The sequence below is a fragment of the Solanum lycopersicum genome, chromosome 4 (genome assembly GCF_036512215.1).
Source record: "Solanum lycopersicum chromosome 4, SLM_r2.1".
In the NCBI taxonomy this organism is placed as follows: domain Eukaryota; kingdom Viridiplantae; phylum Streptophyta; class Magnoliopsida; order Solanales; family Solanaceae; genus Solanum; species Solanum lycopersicum.
This window is the reverse complement of record NC_090803.1, coordinates 66,494,726-66,513,898: the sequence shown is the minus strand read 5'-3', so window position 1 is coordinate 66,513,898 and position 19,173 is coordinate 66,494,726. Positions and strand designations below refer to the sequence as shown.

General features: G+C 30.6%; 2 protein-coding genes across 2 annotated transcripts; one reads left to right on the top strand and one right to left on the bottom strand.

Annotated features, from left to right (window-relative positions):
* The first annotated feature begins 3,492 nt into the window (after positions 1 to 3,492).
* On the top strand, positions 3,493 to 9,304 carry SFP4 (sugar transporter ERD6-like 6). Its single transcript, NM_001302905.2, is given in 18 exon segments — positions 3,493 to 3,783; positions 4,794 to 4,856; positions 4,936 to 5,025; positions 5,127 to 5,186; positions 5,290 to 5,355; positions 5,456 to 5,521; positions 5,614 to 5,689; positions 6,365 to 6,429; positions 6,520 to 6,612; positions 6,721 to 6,804; positions 6,891 to 6,975; positions 7,528 to 7,574; positions 7,725 to 7,787; positions 7,870 to 7,929; positions 8,025 to 8,090; positions 8,185 to 8,244; positions 8,558 to 8,672; positions 8,952 to 9,304. Coding segments are annotated over 18 exon segments (1,461 nt in total). The 5' UTR covers positions 3,493 to 3,594; the 3' UTR covers positions 9,065 to 9,304.
* A 3,557-nt stretch (positions 9,305 to 12,861) lies between these two features.
* On the bottom strand, positions 12,862 to 14,981 carry LOC101263606 (3-ketoacyl-CoA synthase 4). The gene has a single exon (XM_004238223.5). It carries the CDS (start codon positions 14,700 to 14,702, stop codon positions 13,149 to 13,151), a length of 1,554 nt encoding a protein of 517 aa, XP_004238271.2. The 5' UTR covers positions 14,703 to 14,981; the 3' UTR covers positions 12,862 to 13,148.
* Positions 14,982 to 19,173: the final 4,192 nt, after the last annotated feature.

Below are 19,173 nucleotides of genomic sequence, written 5' to 3'. Positions count from 1 at the left end.
GGAGATAAATATAAAAATTTATCTGAAATTTAAAAAATAAGAAATTTTATTTATTGAAAGATGAACTAAAATTTTGAAAAATATTTTTCTCAAATTTTGAAGAAAAATCATTTTTCTTAAATTTGAAGAATACAACTTATTTTGAAAAATATTTAAATCAACCAAATATAGAAAAATTGAAAAAATGTTTCTTTAATACTAAATACACCTGAAGTAAAAAATACAACATAAATAAAAAATTAAGAAAAAAAAATCAAATTCTATAAGTAGAATTGAAAAATATAAACAATCTACTACTTGCTAAGTTATTGAGGAATAACAAAAAATAAATTCCAAATTATTTAAATAGAAATAAGTTTTTTCATCGTTCTCTTTTATAAGTCGGATTAACTAGAAATAATTTTGCGCTAAACAGGAATTAAGGAGGATGAAGAAATGAGCAAGAAACATAAAAATAAAATTTATTAACGTTAATTATGAGTGAAATAATTTAAATAACATATGTAAAATCGATTTTACGAGTGCAATTTCTACCTTAAATATAAAATAAAATAAAAAATTATTTAAAAAAACATGTCATACTTAATTGATTATAGGAGTTGTGATTAAATTAAAGAATGGAAAAGATATGATGACTAGATGAGTACATAGAAAGAAGAAGGAAAATCTAAATGCAATCCTTTATAATTGTAAAATAGTGGTATCCACGATCTAATTATTTTTTAAAAAACAATTAGAGATTTTTTAATCAATTTACTTATTACCACTAATAATTCATAAAAATAAATAAATAAATACTTCACGTGCCATTTTTCTAAGAGAGATAATTATTCAATATTTTAAAGTGGTAAAGGAACATTAAAAAGCAATTGTTGATCAAGAACTAAATATTTTTATTTATTTATATTAATTTTTTATTTTTTTTTTAAAAAAGACAACACTAGCTGTATTACAGACAGATCAAGATGTATGATTCAAAATTTTGAGTTAACATGAGATCATATTAGCTATGTTGTTATCGTATTTCAAATCTTTTAGATTAATTTGTATTTTTTAATTTTTAATTTTTAGAATTATAAATATAAAAATATGATTAATAAAAAATCATATAGTTGATTTCAATTTATTCAAAGGTTAGGTATGAAAATCATGATTATTTTGACTCTTTATCTATTTGTTTTGTCTAATTTATTGATTGTAGCATAGTGCCCTACAATTTCTGGATAATCTTTGTGGAAATAAATAATTTATGTTAGTTATTGTATTATTATTATATACGTTAGAAAAAAAGCGTATTTGAGTTATTGAGTTTACATGAATCTGTACTTTCCTTCTGAAAATTATATATAGTAATATTATATTTTTTTTTAAAAAAAAAACACAATATAGTGTGTAAATTCACACTCGGAATATCATATAGTACGATGATAACTGACCACATCTTTGTACGTGATGTCATGAATTTGAATTATATATATTTCTCTTGTTTTATTTTTCTTTCTAAAATTAGATAATACCTCTCTAAGTAGAACACTTTTCACTTTTGAATTAATTAATTTATATATATTAAAAATTTAATGATTTTTAGTAATAAGAACGTAACTATCGAACCGATCAAATATATATTTTATATCAACCTTTTTTGTAATAATGCGTCATCATCTCAAAATTTTGAATACGCCTCCGATCAACAATACATATGTTATTTCTTTTTCCTTTTCTTGTTACTTATATTTGGAAGTACTAATATAACATACCAGAGATTTCAAAATTTCTGAATAAATAATAAAAAATATGTTAGAAAGCATTTTTTTTTTCTCAAATAAATATTATGCAATGTTGATTTAAATTAATCTGGTGGTGTTGATATATTAAGGGGAAGAAAAAAGCATATGAACTCCAAAGAGTTCCTTTTTTTTTTTTTACATATAACTCAGCTAATCATTAAGAAAAGTAATTGATTGAAATACAAATTTTCAAATTTTTATTCATATCCAAGCACAACTTTAATACATCAGCATGTTTTAAAACTCAGTTTCAAATATTAACTAATTTTATGTCCAAACATTTACTGAAATCAAATAAATTCTTACTATTTGTTAAGTACATATATTAAAGTACTTTCAAATAAAATATTACAGAAGACAGACACACTCATGGACCATTTTGACCCCACGTTAAACACATGTAATGGGACAAGACAAAAAAGACAGCGATAAAATAGACCACAAAAATATTTATAAAATATATGAACGTGATTTTTTATTTTTGATATACATAAATAAATATTTAACTAAATTAAATTATTAAATTTATATAAAGTTAAACTAGTTGATCTATCTGTAGTATTAACACATAATATAATTTTTGCTTCTTTAATTTCATATAAGTTTAAATATTTACTTTATACATTTAACATTAAAGAATAGAGATATGTCAAAAGATTTTATATATTAGAAAAATCAAACTAAGATTTTGAAAAATCAAATGATTTATCAATCGAATATTTTGTCTTTCTTTTAGTATTATCTAAAATATTTTAGAAAATCATTATTTTCCATGCTCACATAAATCTCCTTTTATGTAGTAATTAGTAACACATAAATTACATTAAAATGTAAATAACATTAAATAAACTCAAATGCTCAATATTACGAAGGAATCAAGTATCTATTGTACCAAACTCAATCAAATAAAAATGAATGATCAAACATAAATTTATATTTAATCAAACTCTAATACAAACATACTTTAAAATATTCAATAGGCTATGCAAATATCATAATATTATTTTTCTAGAGTTAAAATAATTTAAATTTGATAAAAAATTTACAAATGCAACTTACAAATTGTTTTGAAATGTATAAACTACGTAACACCATAAGTCATACTCTATTCGTTCGAAATTGTTTGTCATTTTGCACTTATCGAAAGTCAATTTGATTAATTTTCAAAGGTAAATTGGATTACATTAATTCGATATTTTAAACAAAAAAGTTATATATTCTAAAACTATATGAAAAATACTATGAATTACATTATTTTACCTATTAATATGATGAAAAAATACTTCTTAAAATGTTTGTCAATTTTTTTATAATTTAACTTTAAAAATAAAAACCATGACAAATAATACCAGTCAGAGAAAATAATAATTAAAAGGTAAATGAAAATTTTACGATCATGATAATGAATTGTGATTAGTCTAAAAGCAACATATCGTCATGCGCTTTGCTTCGATTTATCTTTTAGAAAAAAGATCAAACGAGAGTAAAATTAAAAATAAATTAATTTAAATCTCGAAATCTAACGAGTTTCACCATGGGAAGTAGCTTAAAAATCAGTTGGTGCTGTCATCATCATCTTATTTTCCTCCTTTTCACTTGCCAAAAAGAAATAAAAAAAATCTCTCTCATATTTCCTTATCTCAAGTCTTCTTTAAGTATATCTATTTTAATTAATTACCCTGTTCAGATTAACATCAACATACTTGCTAATTCCAGTATTTTCAACAACTTCATTTTTCTTGATCTGTAGTTCAAATTTCAAGAACTAAAGAGAAAAGGGGTTGACTCAAAATTTGAAGAAAAAAAAATGAGTTTCAGAGAAGAGAACAATGAAGGGGATCTGAAAAAGCCATTTTTACATACTGGGAGTTGGTATCGTATGGGGTCAAGACAGTCTAGTATGATGGGTTCTTCTCAAGCTATTCGTGATAGTTCTATTTCTGTTCTTGCTTGTGTTCTCATAGTTGCTTTGGGCCCAATCCAGTTTGGTTTCACTGTAATTTCTCATTTCTCATTCAACTTCTTTACTTTGCTTTGTTTTTATGTATATGTATGTTTATCTGCACAATATCATGTTAGAATGTTCAAGTTTGATGAGAAAAGAGAGTTTTTTGGGATAAAAATGGAGTCTTTAGCTTGTTTTGTTGTGGTAAAGGATTCATAATTGGGGTTGATGAGGTGATAACCAATTCAATATTGATCACATGTCTGTTTATTTGCACAATATCATGTTAGAATGTTCAAGTTTGTTGAGAAAAGATAAAGTTTTTTGGAAAAAAATGAAGTCTTAATCCTCCTTTGATATGATGAATGATTCATAATTGGGGTTGATGAGGTGGTAAACAATTCAATATTGACCATATGTATGTTTACCTGCCTATTATCCTGTTAGAAGCTTCAAGTTTGATGAGAAAAGATAGTTTTTTGGAATAAAAATGAAGTCTTTAGTCTCTTTTGTTGTTGTAAAGGATTCACAGTTGGGGTAAGAGGTTGCATATATTGTTGGGATTTACAATATGTTATGCCATTCAGATTTTTCTGGTTGATGACATAACAATTCAATATTGACTACATGTTTGTTTACCTTTCCAATAACCTATGAGAAATTTCAAGAGTTGATTTCTCATATGGTCAATCAATAGATGCTCAGATAGTAATTATTTAGAAAGTCATTTGCTTTATTGAAAAAAATTGTGAATCAAGAAGGGAAGGACTTATTGAGATAATAACTATTGTTGAGTGATCATATGAGAATTTACATGAAACTTCATATTTGATTGAAGAGGATAAGTTTGAATAAAAATAGGCTTAAGCTTCTTCATTTTTGTGGTTAAGGGATCAAAAGTGGTATTAAAAAAATGTAGCATCTTTATTCGGATTACAGTTTGTTATGTCATTCTTATTGTGCCTGCAGTTTATTGGCTGCTTACACGATTTATGTTGCTGCAACGAATATTTGCATATATATCTCTATTGATCACGTGTTTGTTTTTGTTGCATTTGAAGTGTGGCTACACTTCACCAACGCAAATTGCAATTACCAAAGATCTGAAGCTCACTGTTTCTGAGGTCTGCAAGAGTCATTCTTGATTTATATCTAATTTAAGTTTGTTTCAGAGCCATTGTTGACTAAAGATGATCTTTTCAGTTCTCTTTGTTCGGTTCTTTATCCAATGTGGGTGCTATGGTTGGTGCAATATCTAGCGGTCAAATTTCAGAGTACATTGGGCGAAAAGGGGTAAGATTATTGCATAAAAAATGATTTCTAGTTTTTTCATTTACCATATTTCTGTGTATTGCTCAAGTTGATGCTCAAATCCTTTTTTTTTCCTACTGCAGTCTTTAATGATAGCTGCTATACCAAATATCATTGGTTGGCTTGCCATCTCATTTGCCAAAGTAAGATATTCTACCTGAAGTATATTATATGGTGCCTCGATAATCTACATTGACATGTATGTGCTTGTATCTCCGTTCCTTTGGCCTTACCAATATGTTTCAGGATCCTTCATTTCTATACATGGGAAGATTGTTGGAAGGCTTTGGTGTGGGAATAATCTCTTATGTGGTAATGTTCAATTTCTTAAATCTTCTCTGGTTACAGTGATTGACTACACCGAAATTCTCAAAACTAAATGCTTTCGCTTCCTGCTTTTTGGTGTTTTTAGGTTCCTGTATATATTGCTGAGATTGCACCTCAGAATATGAGAGGGGGTCTAGGGTCTGTTAACCAGGTTCGCGGAGTTATAGACTTATTTTTCGTTAAAACCAAAGTTTGCTATGCCTGCTTAATTAATCACATGCTATCATTTGTTTCTTAATGTAGCTCTCTGTTACAATTGGGATCATGTTGTCCTATTTATTGGGACTTTTTGTTAATTGGAGGCTGCTTGCTGTTCTTGGTAATGATCATTTCTCTTGAAAACTCTCGTTAAGCTACAATTTACAGTTATGAAGTCATAAATCATTTTTTTACTCTACTGAATAACATTTAGTGCATAAATAATAAACTAGTCAATTAAGTTGAAGTAATAGCTTTTCATTTTGTGAGGACTGAGAATAGTTATTGAGTTCTTCTTTGGCTGATATCTGCTCAGCTTCTCTTTATTCTTGTAGATTTACGTTGTCAAGCGTAAGCGCTTTCCAGCTCCCTGACTTAAGACTTGTGTTTTGTTAGTTGAGCAGCATTTCTGTTTTAAAATGACATTCCTTTTCTTCTTAATGACGGTGTTGGTGGGGGCAGTTTGGGTACCTACTGCCTCCCACCAACACATGTAACGTATAACTTTTCCAACCAAGGCTTAGGAGATGGGACGGAACGACATCGAGTTTCTTTTGCCTCTGTTGGGATTGAACCTGAGACCTCATGGTTCTTCTCCTACTTCATTGACCACTAGTCCACACCACTGTGCTTCAAAAATGACAGTCTTCATTCGCATAATTTTATAAAAAAAATATTTTTCCTTTTGTGCTTTTGGTGGAGAGAGCTATGTGTCTTCTTCTTCGTCTTCTTACAATTACATAAGAGTTTCACGGATTGAACTTTGAAAGAGCTGGCATATTATTTTCTTTTATAGGAGCATTACCTTGCCTAGCATTGATACCTGGACTATTTTTCATCCCCGAATCTCCTCGGTGGTTGGTGAGCTTCATTATATATATATTTTTTTTGTGTAATTCTTCAAGGCTTTGATTGCTGTTTGTCTCAGTTGAGTTTCTATCATAAACATAGGCCAAAATGGGTTTAACAGAAGATTTTGAAACTTCGTTGCAAGTTCTTCGAGGCTTTGAGGCTGATATTACCAATGAAGTAAATGAAATTAAGGTAAATTGTATGAAAGACCATTTAAAGCAAGCCTTGTTGCCTCACATGAAATTTGGTATAAAACTTGTTGTTAAATTTGTATTTATTTTATGTTATTTTTGCGTATAGAGGTCTGTAGCATCATCAACAAACCGAAGAACAGCAATGCGTTTTGCTGATCTCAAACATAGAAGATATTGGTTTCCTCTCATGGTATTTTGACGTTTCATGCTGTTATTGGAGCCTTCGTGTTAGTTATGCACTTGTTTCGTCAATCTCTTAATTTTTCATTCTTTTAGGTAGGAATTGGACTACTTATCCTGCAACAGTTAGGAGGAATCAACGGTGTTATATTCTATTCCAGCAACATTTTCCTATCTGCCGGTACGGATTAAACAAACAGTTGCAATTTGTCATCTTAAATGATGGATGTATCAGTAGCATTTGCCTTCTTCAAAAGAAGTGTCATTTTCAGCCTGTCATGTAGCATCTACCTTTTTGTTATGATCCATTGCTGGCAAAATTGAATTGCATTATAATTTTGCCTCAAGAGAACCCCTGAAACAAACTAATTGATTAAGATTGATACACGAGTTATTTAAATGACATAATGCATAAACGAACACTCAAATATGGCCCCAACTGGCAAGTAAGCACTCCAACTTTGAGAGTATACATCTAGACACCTCAACTTGGTCTCACCTGGCATCTAAACACTCCAACTTGTTCTCATTGTCTGGTGGACACCTGACACTAATGTCGCACATAAAGTTTAGAAGTGTCTAGATGTGGATACTCAAAGTTGAAGTGTTTAGTTGTTAGTTTAGACCAAGTTAAAGTGTCTATCTATGTATTATGTCTATTTAAATCTATAATGATCTATGACTTTCTTCGTGTAATATAAGTCTCACTAATTTAGTCATCTTAACTTCACAGGTATTTCTTCAAGTAATGCTGCAACTTTTGGTGTCGGTGCTATCCAGGTCCAGCTTTTGCTATTTTAGTTTCTCTTCTTTAACTTTCAAGTATGCATATTATTTAGGATGGAAGGTGAAAAGGTTTCGATTTCTGTGTAGCACTTGCTTGCATTACTTTTGTGCTGTCAAATTTCATCGATGTCCTTCAATGTGCAGGTTGTTGCAACTGCAGTTTCTACATGGCTGGTGGACAGAACTGGACGTAGAATTTTATTAATTGTAAGTTCTAAAAAAGTCATGACGTATATGTAGATTGTTCTAATTTTTGTGCTAACTTATTAAAGCAAATGCTCTTTTGTAGGTTTCCTCGGCTGGAATGGCTGTTAGTCTTCTTATTGTCTCCGTTGCCTTCTATCTAAAGGTAGTTTAGTGGAACAAGTTGCTTTCGTACGAAAGATTTCGACTTGAACTGCATTTATCATCTTTCTCATCATTTCTTCTATTATATTTGATCAGGGTTATGTATCTGGGGATTCTACCCTCTATGGTGTCTTGGGAATAGTGTCCGTAGTCGGGGTGGTGGTATGTACCCTTCTCGATGAAGACATCTTTGTCTCTTGAAAATACATGATTAAAGTAACAGATACTCATTTTTCTGACCAACTTCTCATTTCAGTTCATGATTATTTCATTCTCGCTCGGAATGGGACCAATTCCATGGCTTATAATGTCTGAGGTACTTACTTTTTCATTTATCATGTATGCCAAATTTCTGCTTGCTGTTGAGTTCTCTTCGTACCTACTTTTAACAATTTCCGAGCAATTGGAGTTGGTCCAATTATCGGATACTGTTTGAATAGCAGCTACTGTCCGACCTTTAATTGGTTCGGTGATTAATTAGTGTCCAAGATCCCTTTCGTGAATATAGACATGCTACATGTTTCATTTATCTGGAACGATACGGGCAACTGATGATTAAGTTTTCGTGCTTGCTTTACGTTGCATGTTAAGATTTTCTTTGAACTTATTACGTGCACTGGATATTGTAGATTCTTCCAATCAAGATCAAAGGTCTCGCTGGAAGTACAGCAACATTAGCCAACTGGTTATTCTCGTGGGTAATAACAGTGACTGCACCGTTGCTTATGGCTTGGAGCAGTGGAGGTATCTTTCTCTCATACTTACACACCACATGTATAGACATTTTGCTCCCCATAGCATAAGATTCCCGCACTATGTGCATCAGTGGCGTAACCAGAATTTCCACTGAGAGTCAAAATATAAAGAAGTAAAATACGAAAAAGCCAAGGGGCTTCGTCTATTGACACCCCTCAGACAAAAAGATGTACAAACCATAAACATGTTCTGCTGAAAAGTTTCGACATTTCAAACGTGTAGCTTCTAAGACCTGAACTGACTTAACATCTGCACATTTTTCACCAGGAACCTTCACTATTTACATGGTTATGTGTGCTTTCACCGTGGCGTTCGTGGCAATTTGGGTACCGGAGACGAAAGGGAGAACTCTAGAGGAAATTCAGTTTTCTTTCAGATGAAAACTACCCCCCTCCCACACAGGCCTTTGTGATCCTTTGTTCTTTTTGTCACAAAACTCAATTTCCCTTGTGCAAAAGTTTCAATTTTTCACATATATAGGGAAGAATGAGTTGCACATGCTGCTTTAGAGTGTGTACATTTCATCTTGATCTTGCCATTTGCTGTAATTTACTGTATGATTTTATTTTATTTTTGTATATTCTATGTGTGATTATACCATTCAATTTAAAATAAAGTGCGAAATGAGAAAATGTATTATTCTTTAATTCAGGTGTCTTTGTAATCCTTGTTTTTGATGAACCTATGTTCTAGCGTATTTACAGTTCAAATCTCTTTATAATAACGTCGTTTGTTGATATAACAAAATGTTACTATAGACAACATATTAGTTAACATGGAGTCGGTTCAGAAAAACTTTATCGTTAGAGTGAAATGCTACTGAGGATTATTAAAAGTGGAAAGAATAGAGGAAATTAATATAGTTTTGCTTTATATTGTTTTAGATTTTTTTTTCACGTTCATTAAGAAAATAATAAGTACAAACTAGTTGTCATAGTTTCCTTTTCGTAAATTTTATCTAACATTTTAAAATATAATTTTTGTCATATTGACGTAGAAAAAGTTGCAATCTATAACACTTTTGTATAGTTTTAAAATTTTTTATTATAAAACATGAAATTGGTTCGATCTAATTTAGATTTAAATTATATTTTAACATATGAAATTGGTTCGATCAAATTTAGATTTAAAATTAAATTAAATTAAATCTCTCAAAAAATATAATAGACAAATAAAATAAAAGGGAAAAGGGTCAAATATGCCCCTAAACTATTTGAAAAGGTCTAGATTTACCCTCCGTTTAAAGTTTGGTTCACTCATGCCCTCGCCGTCCAACTTTTGGTCCAAATATGCCCTTATGGGCGTTAGTTGCCATGTTGGACATATCCAACTCATTTTTCATTTCTTTAAATGCCACATGGAATTGCCATGTCATTTTGACCTTACCACATAACATTTATATGAAAATGGAAAAATATTCGGACTCGTAAACACCTAATCCGACCCATAAATCAGCTCCTTTTTAATTCACTATCCGACCCATTTTTAACAATTTTGTTTAATTTTTATTATTGCGGTAAATCCCGAAAATGAGTAATTGATTAATAAAAAATAGAAAAAATATGAAACAAAATATAAAATTAACGCCAAAAATTCACAAATAAATATAGTAACCTTAAATCTAACATTTGAATTTTTTTATTTTATTTTTATTTTTTGATAAATCTCGAAAATGAGTAATTGATTAATAAAAATTATGAAAAATATGGGGGGAAAATATAAATTAACGCCAAAAGTTCACAAATAAATATAGTAACATTTAGATCTACAATTTTTTTTAAATTTTTTTATATTTTTCGGCAAATCTCGAAAATGAGTAATTTTTTAATAAAAAGAGAAAATATGAAAACAAAATAAAAAATATACGTCAAAATTCACAAATAAATATAGTAAACTTAAATTCAATAATTTTTTTATTTTATATTTTTTCATATTTTCCTGTTTTTTATTTCTGAATTTTTTACATAATTTTTATATTTTTTCATATTTTTTGTTAATAAACTCATTTTTGGGATTTGTTGAAGAAATTAAAAATTAAAAAAATGTTGAAATTGTTGAATTTAAGGTTACTATATTTATTTTTTAATTTTTGGCGTTAATTTTATATTTGTTTCATTCTTTTTATTAATCAATTACTCATTTCGGGATTTATCAAAAAAAATAAAAAAAAATAAAAAAAGTGTTTAAATTTAATATAAGGTTACTATAATTATTTATGAATTTTTGGCGGTAATTTTATACTTTTTTCATATTTTTCTATTTTTTTAATTAATCAATTACTCATTTTCGAAATTTATCGAAAAAAATAAAAATTAAACAAAATTGTTGAAAATTGATCGGATAATTCATTTAAAAGGGGGTTGATTTATGGGTTGGATTAAGTGTTTATTAGTCCGAATATCTTTCCATTTTCATTTAAATGTTATGTGGTAAGGCCAAAATGACATGGCAATTCCATGTGGCATTTAAAGAAATGAAAAATGAGTTAGATATGTCCAACACGGCAACTAACGTTCATAAGGGCATATTTGGACCAAAAGTTGGATGGCGAGGGCATCAGTGAACCAAACTTTAAACGGAGGGTATATCTAGACCTTTTTGAATAGTTTAGGGGGCATATTTGACCCTTTTCCCAAAATAAAATAAAAAAGGAATATTTTTTTTTGAAATTGAGGTACTTCTCTCGTTTTAAGTGACACCATTTTAATTCAGTGGCGTAGAATAGCTCTTTTCTTTGTCCTATTATTGCATTTTCAAGTGTCTTTTGATTTTTTTAACTATATAAAATGTGATCGTTAGTATTTTGTCGTACAGATTTAAATTTTTATGAAGAATATGTTCGATACTATGTAAATTTATTGCACTGTCAAAGAATGATGCTTTTCACTGTGCATAAAATAATTTTTCATAGCTGCATTATCGTGTCACTTTTATCTGTTACAGTAAATAACATGTTTTATTTTTCAGATTATAAATAGACTGGTCTTTATTTTTTGTCTATCGAACTCATGCGTGACAAGATATAAGTTCTTTAAAAGCGCGGGACGTAACTTTTGCTGATATTCCTACCAGAATTGTAAAGCCAATATATTTAACTGAGATTTTTTCTTCTCTGTCCTGGACAGAAAAACACCACCATAAATTTTCTGTCCTTTAAAGAAACAGAGAGTCAATTTTGGGCCTGGCACAATTTTCTGTAACATCGACCACACAAATTAAAGGTGGGTGGGCTAAGAGTTACTCATGCTATTATATTCTATTCACATTGAAGTGAGTGAAAACAACAGTAGTATATGATTTGTTTTTATCAGAGTTACTCAATACGCGTGTTGGTGAGAGAAAACAAAGTATTCAATGAAGTAATCGACGAGTGCACAAACTTGCAATCATAAATCATAATACATCCTGAATCTAATCCATCAACATTTCTTTTCTTACTATAAACAAATAGAGAGCAAGTACTCTGTAATGCTAATGCTACACACAATACATATATATATATATATCGAATGCGCCAACCGAGAAACTTCTTGGGAAATAACATAGAAGGTTCCTTCACAGAAAGGAACTTGGATGAGTCAACTTGTGTCTGTTGCTGCATCGTTAAGCAAGGGATCTCAACTTTACAACAATGATTACAATTCCATCTACACTTTACAGAGACATCCCCTGCCTAGTGCATTCCATATGCAGATTTGAAACATCTTTGCAGCCAAATGAGGTTCTCCCTGCCTGACTATACTGGACAACAAACGAACATCAAGCAAGCCTAGACGTGAGGTACAAAATTAAACGAACAAAAAGGTGAAGAGAACATCTAACTATTATTCGCAGATCTTTAAAGAGTACAGTTTTTTCAAAGTCCTAAATAAGTCATTGACAGTCCAAACACAGACCATCTCGCTTAATAACACCATAGCGGGTTTACAGTATTACTAAGACAGCCTCCACAACCAGGCACTTCTGAGAAATCGCAAGCAGTACATTGTCATGTTAATCACAAACCTTATGTCTCACCGAAGGCCAGCAGCAATAGATAAACAGGATTTTCTCTTAGGACTAACTGGACTGAACTCTTGAGGATGATGAAAGTATATAACATAGATAAGCAAATAGAAAATGATGAACATGCCACTTATGGAATCAATTCACTGACAGTGAGAAATAACAGTGCGTGTTAGCAACTTGAATCCACTACTCATAAGCTCAGTCATGAATAGATGTTTATCAGGAAAATAACTACAATAAAATAGGAATTGCTACATATATGAAGTCATACAAGTAATAGATTGAAATGGTACAACACAAATTAGCATGCGGCTCTAAACTAAGAAAAGGACAAAATGATACTTGACTCGTGAACAGAAGTAGAGCATCACTCGGCTTCAAGAGAAGAGGCGCCATGACGTACACGGAAGCAGCTACAGATAGCCCTTAACTTGCCTAATCATGATCTCCACAGTGTTATGACACTACTTTTACAGGATACCTGTCGATACAATCCTCCCAGGGACCATCGGGAGAAGGCTTTACATTTCGTAGTGCCTGCCAAACAGCACTATTACATTTAAAGCCACTTCCAAATGCAATCTGCCAAACTTTGTTACCTTTCTTCATTCTTCCTTTGGCCTCTATATACGCCAATTCATACCAGATAGAGCTGGATGAAGTATTTCCAAAGCGGTGCAGGGTCATTCGAGATGCCTCAACATGAACCTGTGTCAGCTGTAAATTCTTTTCCAGCTCGTCAATAACAGCCCTTCCACCAGCGTGTATGCAGAAATGATCAAAGGCCAACTTGAAATCTGGAATGTAAGGCTTGATATGCTTATTGAATATTTTCTTAATTATCAGAGAACCAAAGAACAGAAGCTGCTCACTGATGGGTAGAACAAGAGGACCCAATGTAGTGATATTCGTCTTAAGCGCTCCACCAGCGATTGCCATGAGATCTTTTGACAAAGAAACCCCAGTTTTCCCAGCATCATCCTGTTCTTGGTAAACACAACGAAATGCCTTGTCATCAGCCCCGCGATGTGTCCTAACAACATGAACAAGCTTATATTTCGCCCTTCTTCTATCCACGGACTTATTAGACAGCAGAACAGCAGAACCTCCGACTCTAAACAAACAATTTGGTATCAACATGGACTTCTTATTCCCAAAATACCAGTTCTGCGTAATATTCTCAGTACTAACAACAACAGCATAGGTATTTCTGTGCACTTGCAACATGTCCTTAGCAAGATCAACGGCAATTACACCAGCACTACAACCCATACCTCCCAGATTAAAACTCCTTATATTACCTCTCAACTTATACTTGTTCACAATCATAGCTGAAAGCGATGGAGTCGGATTGAACAAACTACAATTCACAACAAGCACACCTATTTTCTTAGGTTTCACAGAGGTATTAGCAAACAATTTATCCAAGGCACCAAACATAACTTGCTCAGCTTCTTCCCTCGCAGCCTGCATAGAAGGCTGCGGAGGAAGCTGATGCATAGCCTCAGGAACATAAGTTTCGTCCCCGAGGCCAGAACGCTCCAGAATCTTCCTCTGAAACTCAAGCGACGACTCATCAAAATCACCTGTGAGCCGTGAATGCTGCATGAACCGTTCATAGGGAGCCTTGAGATGCTCAGGAGCTTTATAACAAGAGTAATCAATCAAATAAACCGGCCTCGGCCGAGTCATGATGTAAACTGTGGATCCAAAAACCAAAACGGCGGAACAAATAATAACAGAAACTAGATTATACTGCAAATGTAACCATAATTGACGAATATCATCAGGATTCATTTGTGAAGCTTCAATTAAAATCACAGCCATTACAGGAATCAAACATAGAGTCAACAAATGAGAGATCAAGTAATGGTAACCTAGTTTAACGTACTTTAAGTTTACACTCTGAAGGAAATCCGGCAACCTCCTACTCTGCTGGATCTGAACTCCGACTGGCTCACCACCACCGCCGTCCGCGGTGTTGACTTGCGTGCCGGTGGCTCCGTTCATGGCGGCGGTGAAAAAGAGAGAGAATAAATTGGGGAAATCAAAGAGTTTGAAAGGCTCTAAAACCTCTCTCACTCTTCTTCTTCTTCTCTCTACTATACTACCACTGAAGCTGACTTTTTGGAAATTGCAATTTAGCAGAAAGATTCCATTACACGTAAAAACGCTCTGCTTTTATAATTGTACAACTCCACATCCATTTTCTTTTTTCGATTAGAGATCGATTAAATTTGAATTCGAATAAATAGCTATAATATTCTCATATACAAACAAACTCAAATCTGTATCAATTGATTAATGATAAAAAGAAATACTTATAAACTAGTGTTTCTTTTTTTTATATAATCATTTATGTGCCTAATTTTATTACATGGAGAATGTACATTTTAATATTTGGAGAAAAATTTATAGATAAAAGAAATAAAAATATGTGGAAATAAATAAGAAGAATATTCAATTAAGAGGTATTATGTAGAATATTTGGATCTTGAAATCGTATTATTTATTGTTTAATGATGAATGTTTATATTTTGATTCGAAAAATTTAATAGCTAATGATAAGCTCATTTTTTTCCCTTTGCGCTAGCCATTTCAAATCACACTCGAAAACAAAGATCTTTTTTTTTTTTTAATAAGGTGAACTTTATCTTTCTTATAAATACACATATCATATCGAATAAAGAAGTAACTACTCAAACTTCTCGAGGAGTTAAGATAATGAATAACGAACCTTTAAAAGAGAATAGATCGATTTGACTCGAATTTTGAACTTAATCTTGATAATAATATATAGATAATATGGACAAGCAAACTTTCAAATTTCATCTATATGTAACGGTTTGAGCTACTCTTAACTCATTATATTTGAATATTTGAGATTTAATAAGCGATATGTATGAGTTAATTTAGACTTACTTTTTGGAATGAATAATTCTTTTTAATAAAAATATAAATCTAAATTAATTGAATATAAACGAAAATCAATTTTTTTTTTATAAATTATTTAGAATCAGATAAAAAGAGAAAAGATTACGTTATGCCAACGATGAGCCTACAATGTCATAATCGTTTATATATGTAAAATGAACAAAATAGGCTAAAGATGGAACAAAAATATTTATGTGATTAAACAGATCTTGTTTGATTGTTTGTATTGTCATATAAATTATTATTTTTTATATTATACATTGTTGGGCTGTTATTAGTATTTTTTATTTTTATTTTTATTTTTTGCTTCCTATGGACAGATGTGATGAAATATTTGAGCATGACATCTGTTACCTAATTAATATTAATAAAAATAAAAATGGATTATCCACAACATGCTGATTTTATCACATTAATATTGTTGAATTTAATGTCATAGTAATTTTCTTATCGACGGACTGTACAAATATAGTATTATGGTACTATCAATTATAAATATTTCACTATAATAATTGTATTATTTATGAGATTGATTTTTTATGCCATATGTTAATATTGCTATAATATCTTTTACCTAACATTTTTATAATAATTTACCATCTTTATAGAAATAGAATCTGCAAGCTTACTTATCTAGAAATTTTGACGAAGTCTATTCATACTTTAATACACTAGCTTTATAACAAATGATATTGTGTTTTTATCATTAAAAGGTTTTTTTTTCTTATATAGAATGCGTTTAAGTTTAGTATCTTGACAGTAAAAAGTGAATTTTTAACCATTTTTTTTAGGAATAATGTCCAAGTACCCCCTCAACCTATGTCCAAAATTTCAGAGACACACTTATATTATACTAAGGTCCTATTAACCCCCTGAACTTATTTTATAAGTAGTTTTCTACCCCTTTTCAGCCTACGTGGCACTAGTTTGAAAAAAAAAAGTCAACCATCATTGGACCCACAAGATAGTGCCACGTAGGCCGAAAAGGGGCAGAAAAATATTTAAAAAATAAGTTCATGGGTAATAGGACCTTAATATAGTATAAGTGTGTCTCTGAGATTTCGAGCATATGTTGAGGAGTTACTTGTGCATTATTCCTTTTTTTTATTTATAACAATCAAATATCATCTACATATCAAATATTCTTATATAATAACTAGTTTCTATAGCATATATATGGGAAAAAAGACAAATATACCTTCAAGCTATCGTAAATAGTACGTAGATATTCTCCGTCATATTTTTGGAACATTGATGCCCCTATCGTTCAAAAACTAGAACATATATGTCATTCACTCTAGCGGCTAAATGGGGACACATGACGCACCTTATCCATCGATCTGATATTTAATAAATATCGAATCGATGAATAAGATTATGACACGTGTATGTCCGTTAGTATAAAGCGTATTTGTGCTTTAATTTTTGGACGTCAAGAACAATAATGTCCCAAAAGTACGATGGATGGTGTGTATATATATATATATGTTAATTTATAGAGAAATTTTATTCTATAATATTTAAATATAGGAATGATTATTTAAAAAGAGTTTGAATCTCCGGAAAATGAAATATTTCAAAAGTTTGAAAGTCTTTAACACAGTAACATATTATTTTATTTGAAAGAAAAAGAAAAAGTTGTCAAAAGCTGAATTTTTATCTTTGAAACATTTGCAGTTGAAGAAAACATGTGGTTTAATATTGAATCAATCAAAGTGAAATGTTTGACATTTATCTATCTAGAAACTAACAAAATATATAATCAGATATTATTTAATATTGTATTTGTAACTATAATAATATCGTTTGTTTAAATTAAATTATATCAAAATATGATTTGTACTATAAAAAAATAGGATACTATAATATAAAAGTTGATTCGACATATGATTGTACTATAAAAAAAATATGATATTGTAATACAAATGTTGATTCTTAAAATAAATTGATTATTATAGTCACAAGCTAGATTTAACTCCCAAAGAGTCAAATATGAACAACTAAATAAGAGTTGACCATATCTTAAAGAGATATAGTATAGTATATAGATATAGACTTGTTTTATTTAACAGATATTACAAATTAATTACTTCATTTCCATAAATCAACCAATGAAGAAACAAAGAACATCTTTTCTTTAATTTTAGAGAAAAGACATAAACTCACTATTGAAGTTATTCGTATTTTAATAAAGACACTTTATCACCCCACAAAACTTTTTAATATCTCTGTAAATGCGCCATTTTGGCTCATTCTCTATTCTGCGTTGTGACCACGCACATGAAGAGCGCGATGTAATGTTTTAAATGTCATTAACCAGTTTAAAAGTGCCACGTGTTATTTTATTTCTCTATCATTAATTATTTTATTAATTTACATCATCTTCCCCAAATTAAAACTCAAAAGAGCCATTGATAGCCCACTTTTCATGATCTCATTTCTTTATTTTATTCAAAACAAGATTACCATTGGTACTCTCTTTGACGAATTTATCATCTTCCCGAAACGCAATATGATAAGAATTCGTTCTCTTTTAATTTTCAGTAGAAAGATTTTTTTTCTTCTGGATCACTAAAAGTTTCAGATTCAATTTCGTTACAGAAAATAATGAAGGATAAAAGAGTCGGAGAAACAATGCTAAACTGAAAATACACCACTCAGAAAGTCAATGTAACAACAAAAAAGGTCGAGATTAAGATGATTCATCGATCTTCTTTCTCCTATCGTATGCTACCTGAGCTCTCTCCTTCCTCTTCCTCTTGTTATCGAGTTCCTTGATTTTATCGAAAATGGCTTCATCATGAAAGCTTCCCCCAAGAGAAGCTTGGCTCACTTCTTCCTTACTTGTGTGCAGCTTGGAGCCTCAATACCTTTTAAGCATCAAGAATAACCATCCTCTTAATCTTGTCATATTGGGGTAGGACATCCTCATAAATCTTGTGATTAGATTTTGATCGAAAATATCAAATTCAAGAATAACCATCCTCTTAATCTTGTCATATTGGGGTAGGACATCCTCATAAATCTTGTGATTAGATTTTGATCGAAAATATCAAATTCAATTTCTTGTTGCTCCAAGAATCTTGACAGAGAGAGAAGAAAATATCAAGAATTTTGAAAGTTGAAAAATAATAAAGAAAAAAAAATTCTACTTTAGTAAAGAATCGGGTCGGGCTAAACGGGTTGAAAAGAGTGAGCATCATGCGCATAAACCCAGATGAAGGAATGAGTCAAAATGACCCATTTACAAAGATATTAAAAAGTTTTGTGGGGTGATATGACACGTTCAAAGTTAAGGTGTCTTTCTACAAATACATCACAATTTTAGTAGTGACTTTATGTCGTTTCTCGTAATTTTATGATAGAGTAACTAAATTTATAATAATACATGTGAATTATTTGCATGGTCATTCTTTTTCTTGCAAAAATATCAACATTACGATAATTAAATTAGGTATTTTTTTTTATCATTCAAATCGATTCGTATACTTAAATAACCAATAAAGCTTATTTATGTTATGTCTAACTAAGAAAGATATCAAATATG